The sequence below is a fragment of the Ixodes scapularis genome, unplaced genomic scaffold, assembly GCF_016920785.2.
Source record: "Ixodes scapularis isolate PalLabHiFi unplaced genomic scaffold, ASM1692078v2 PGA_scaffold4__175_contigs__length_147842914, whole genome shotgun sequence".
Classification (NCBI taxonomy): Eukaryota; Metazoa; Arthropoda; class Arachnida; order Ixodida; family Ixodidae; genus Ixodes; species Ixodes scapularis.
This window is the reverse complement of record NW_024609879.1, coordinates 75,510,755-75,516,663: the sequence shown is the minus strand read 5'-3', so window position 1 is coordinate 75,516,663 and position 5,909 is coordinate 75,510,755. Positions and strand designations below refer to the sequence as shown.

Genomic DNA, 5,909 nt, shown 5'->3' with positions numbered 1-5,909 from the left:
TTGGCGCCTTTCCAGTAGAGATCAGGCTTCCTGATAAACTGGCAATGAAGGTTCTCAGCTTGAGTGGCCGCTCCTTCAGCTGATGGCTTTGGCGCCTGCGAATATTCCACGCATTCACGATGCAGATGAAGATAGCAGGTTTAATGGCTTTGGCGCCTGTGAATATTCCACACATTCGCGACGAAGATGAAGATAGCATGATAAATGAGGTACGTGTACCAGCGCCTCGACCGAAGGGTGTATTTGTACAGCGACACCTGATAATTATGCTGGTCGATCCCCCCTTCCCCCTAAAACTTTTGTACATACCAACAATTGACGGGCGTGTGATGTCAATGTGGAATTTTGCCTTCCGGTCATATGTTTGACTTGCTGAATTGACTCAACAGAGACGAAGTTTGGCACTAGGGTGACAGCTTTCCTGTCAAACCAGCGAACTGCCACAATTCCTTTGTCATTGTCAACTCTGTAATCATATGAACCTTGGCCAACTTTTCTCAGAGTCTTCTCATCCTGGAGTTTGCTGTCTCTCAGCCGATTTGGACTCAGACTTCCAACGTACTGTATTCCTCTCGTTAACTCTTCAACAAGGTTCAAAGAGCTAAAAAAATTGTCAGCTGCAACCTTAAAGTCTTCATTTGACAGTATTTCAGAGCACATGCTCAGGACAGTATCACCCCGAGTCCAAAAATGTAGTTTTCTTTGGAGTGGCCTGGGTATACTTCGAACTGGTAAAGGGGACCGGTTGTGCCTGCCCGTCTCCAAAGCTTGAAACCCCACGGCGTTGGTTTGTTTGGGATGTACTGTTTTAGCGAGCTCCTTCCTGTAAATGACACCATTATCTGATCCACCGCATTGAACTCTTCTTGTTCAATGCTCTTGAGGTTATGCTGCAATAACGAAACCCAAGGACGAATCTTCCACAGCTTGTCCTCCTTCGCTTCTTCGGTGGTTTCCATGTTGTTTACAACATGTATGGATTGCATCAGCTTCAAGAAACGATTTCTTGACCTCTTGTCAGGGATAGGAGAATACCTTCTCCCATTCTCCCAGAAGCACATGACTTTCAGCATTTTCGTAAGCCCCATTTTTAGGTATATTCTAATATATTGCTCCAGCTTTTGCAGAGTTATGTTCACGGAGCTTGCCGTATTTCTGCGTGCTGTACACATTTGTTTGCTCCTCTAGTATGGTGAGCATATCAGTAGTAGAAACTGGCGGAAAAGGAACAATGGTGAATCTATGGCATCTGGCTCAGAGAATACTTTGGAAAATGTAGCATGACTGTTTTGGAGCGATTCCTTTCACCATTTGTTGTACGGACGAGAAGACGAAGCTACAGATGATCCGAAGGAATTTTCTACGGTTTCTTCATCATCACTTGTCTCAGAGGGCTCAGCCGCGGTGGGGGACTAATTTTCGTCACTTTCCGACAGGTCACTAAAATCGCTGACATCTTCGCCGGTGACGACGCGGTTCAATATGTTCCTGACTTAGGGACTTAAAAGTAGAAGAAAAAATCAATAAAAAAAACTGTTAAAACGTGTACTATTCAAAGCTTTACCAAGAAAACGTATCAGAATCGGTACAAAAATTGTGCCATCAATTACGACCCACTGTGTCGAAAATGATACGTGGAAACTTGAAGCAATGTTACCAAGCAGACGGGACTCAAAAACAACAACGAACGGAATAATGTGGTTGCGCAACACTGCAGTGTTTTTCGAGTAAAATGACGCCGACGGTATGCCTTCGAGCGAGCCGCTGCGTCTGGCCATCTTGCTCTAGCTGCCAGCGGCAGCCTGGCGGGGCCTTGCTGTACTACCCAAATCAGAAAACTCTGTCAGTGTTTCAAAACCGATACTGCGGGCTTTGGTCTCAGCCATGGAGTTATTGCAATAATAACTCTGTGGTCTCAGCTTTACGCAATTTATTGTTACTTTTTGAGTTATCAAACTCCACGTAGCAAATATGATACGCTGGGCTTCGTGGGGTATTTAACAACACAAGATTAAGAATTATGTTACCTATAGCCGATTACTGACTAGAAATGCAGATAATATTGTAACTTTTGCTGCTATTACACGCGCGGAACGAGCATGAGGCAACATGGCATTAGTAAGCTTATCACTGCGTGAATCTGAAACCGAAACTGATTGGGAGCATGCCGTATGGTGTTACTCTAGCCAATTATATTTATATCATGTTGCCTTTCAAAGCATTAGATTAAGAGAGGTGTCTAGCCGGCCAATCTAAATACTCAGAACAACTGTGTTCTAATAATACTTGCAAATGCTTTTTGCATTCATCAACTAAACAGCGGCAGTCACTTGCCTCATCCTTGTCAGAACCAGGTCGGGCATATATACGAATCGGGTTGGTAGGGTGGTCAGAGTAGAGAGTCGCGGAGCTGTTGTGTTGCAATTCCTTGTGCCTTGTTGTACTGTTGATATGTATGTGTCCGTAACAGCGTTCGGTGTCGTGGTTGGTGTGTGTTGGTGCATGAGTTGTCATAGGTGCAGTACGTACCTAGTTCAGGAGAGTTGGTGAAAGAGCATTTTTTTAGTGCATCCAGCGGTTGCTACTACACCTCCTAGGTGGCGCAAGCTGCCGCGTATTCAATAAGCTAAGTGTTGTGCAGTCCTGTAGCTATTGATTATAAACAGCTGGCATACGGTCCAGCCGTCCAGGCTCTGCGGTTCACTGGGCTCCCTACGTGCGTCTCAGTTTGAAAACAATCGTAATAATTGTGTCACTCAGCCACCTAAATTACTGTTCTGTGTTGAAGAGCTGCGAAGTGCAGGCAATAATGGATAACCCCGTCGGTTGAGGTAGGCACAAAAAAGAAGAGATAGGAAAAAAACAAAAAGAAAGAAAGAAAGATAGCGGGGCGTTTGTGCGAGTTAAACGCCTCCCGTCGGTGTCGACGAAGGTTTCCAGCGATTCTTCGCCGAAAACGACAAGCATGCGTTGTCTTCAATAAATCCAGCGTGCCTATTACTCGCGTTACGATTTCTTTTTTGAGTGTTCTCCGCCGGCGGTAAAAATACAGTCAATCTAGCCAGATGCCGTCGGGTGCAGTCGCGGCGATTCCGGCAAACACGATGCCGTCCTCCCGGCGAATTGGTACGGTACCGGTGTCTAAGGACGGATGTTTAGAGTGTCTGATGGCGCTTGGAAGACGTCGAATAGGCGTATGTGCCCCATTCTCTAACTCGGCCGAAAAGCCGTGCTGTTCGCTAGGCCTTACCGGAAAATCCGGGCCTCGCTAACCGTCCGCCATGTTGCTTATGGGGGTAGTCAAATTTGACTACCTGCTTTTTGACTACGTGTGGAGCCGTCATTTTTACCCTAGGAGTCGTTATATTTGGGACAACTTTATACCATCCCAAAGATAGTCACATATGACTACCTTTTTTTAGGGTGCAGGGTACTCGAAACAAGTCGTTAAACTCGTAAAGCGGTGCTCAATATTGCCGGAAATGCTTGAATCCCTATCCTGCGATATGTGCAAGCTCGGCCTCTTCGAAAGAATGGTTCACACATATGTGACTGCTTACGACCGTGTACCATAAAACCTCTCAAATGTTGCACCAAGACGTGGGGGCGGGCTATATTGTATAGCATAGTTTGAATAAAATTTTAAAGAAAGCAAAGAAATTTAGGACTAGAAGAAGGAGCACACAAACACAGCGATGACTGGCATTTGAAATGTTTACTCCCCCACGAAACTGAAAGTAAACCAGAAAAATAGGAACAAAACAATCAACCCGAAAAACACTCCCAGCATGCCGAGACGAGCTTACACAAACTCACCACGCAACTCTTGTTAAAATCCATCTTGTCAACCGCTAAAGGGTTGCCCAAACACGATACTTCAGAACGCCAACGCCATCGACGGGGCACTGACATACATATTCCCGCTTCGGAACTGGTAACAAAAATAGCCTTTTTGTACGTATAAAGCCACGCTGAGGCCTTTTTCTATTGCCATTTTGAGATGGGGATGTGTGCTAGCCCCTCGTCAGTAGCCTTGGCAGGTGACGAGACCACCATCGTGATCTCGTCATCCGCCTTATTTCAAGTACAAGAATATTAACAGAGAACAAATTACAGCTGCCTCATTTGTTCAAAATTACTGATTGGCAAAGAGGATATTCCCACACAGCATCTAGGGTCGAAACCATAGGGAAACGTTGAGGGTTCGTTATGGCATATCGGCGTCTTTCCACAAGTTCATTAGATCTTTACCACGTGTCTTGAACTCAATACGTTTCTTCAGGCGCTTGACCTGGTCAGCCGAGAAATGGTTCCTCCAGTCGCCAACGACTCCCTTACGCACAAAATCGCCTTTCATCTGAAGCACATCTTCACCCAAGGCATCATTCACTTGCTTTATCCACTCCGGTTTTTCCTCTTCGGAAGTCGTCTGGATTTCCTCGTATAGCTGCTTAAAGCAGTCATTCACGTCTTGCCGCATGGATCTGAAGCTTGTTCTGTCCAAAATAGCATCCAGAGCCCCCTGATCCTCTCGAAGTCTTCTGCCGTATTCCTCTCCGATAAAATCGGCAATCTGGAGCACCCACGCAGCGGTGTCCCTTTTGAGGTCTTCGTAGGTCAGGAAAAGTACGTTGGGATCGTTCCGGTGTTCGTACCAGGACAACACGTGATCGAAGTAGTCGCCAAAGTCTGCAGCACCCTCGATGAACATCTCGAAGAACTCGTCGAATGTACCGCCTGCAAACTTGTACACTGGAATGGCCTTGGTCTGGTAAAAGAAGGAGACGCAGCAGTCGTACGGATTCCTGGTGATGTATATGTACTTGGCGTCCTTCGAATACGGTTGGAACTTAAAGGGCATGTGGGTCTTGATGGCTCCTGGCCTCGGCATGTCTCTTGCCGAGTCCGCTCCTTGGAATTCTAGAAAGGGCATCTCTCTGTAAAAGCTCAAGGCATCCTTCGGCGGTGAACGGCCATGAAGGATGCCGTAGACAATGTGTTGCATCCAGGTTGTACCGCATTTCGGGTAGCTGACGATGAAGAGTTCTCCAGGTTGGGGCTTGTATCTCAGAGCGGAACGTACACATTCATCTGGAAACGTGACGTGAAGGTAATACCCTTCGACTTCCCTGTACATGGGCTCTGCCATCGCCACCTGAAGAATTAAAAAAGTATGTATCAGTAAATGCACGAGATGTACACATTGTATAAGCGCATGTTCTGAATGCGTGCAGCAAACTGCTCTTTTGGACACGTTTTGAACAACGTGCCTTTATAGGCGAAAGAATTACAAGAAACATAAACAGGGGTTCTTTTATGTGTTCGCTGTTCTTATTTTTCTACCCTCTCGGCTGGTCGTAATCGCAGTTTTGCACCACGTGTGTGAACGCTACTAAAGTGTACATAAGTATACTGCTACTCCTTGATTTCTCAAAAAGGCTTGAGGTACACCTGAGCACTTCTTATGAGTTGTGAATGCGAAAGCATGCATGCCGTTCCTGCACTCCCTTATTTCGTCTGCGGCGTACTTGCGTCGACGGACGGGCGCGCGCGCTCTCCTCGCCACGCTGACCTTGGGCGTGGAGCGGTGGAGCCGCTGCTTCGCGGACACGCAGCGTCATGCGGAGGCGCTCATTGGAACTGACACGCGGCGGCTTCATATCATTGCCGTTTTGCGTGGCTTTCTGCGTGGTTTCAAAGCTGGGATGCCCCAGATCGTGGCTTCGGGAATTTAAGTGCCGTTTGGCGCGGCTGATGATGTCGGCTCGCTCTATGGGGCAGTGAATGCTTTCGCATTAAAATAGTATGTTACCCGTTACCGAGCGTCAAACGCTACGCGTCAGTTTAATTACTCTAAAAGTAATAGGTCCCATTATAAGAGACCTGTCATAAATAGTACGCAAAATAGG

The 5,909-nt window shown here is 46.7% G+C and overlaps 1 protein-coding gene across 1 annotated transcript; it reads right to left on the bottom strand.

Moving 5' to 3' along the window:
- Positions 1-4,207: 4,207 nt before the first annotated feature.
- On the bottom strand, positions 4,208-5,149 carry LOC121837600 (sulfotransferase ssu-1-like). The gene has a single exon (XM_042293254.1). The coding sequence runs from the start codon at positions 5,147-5,149 to the stop codon at positions 4,208-4,210; it is 942 nt and encodes a 313-aa protein (XP_042149188.1).
- Positions 5,150-5,909: the final 760 nt, after the last annotated feature.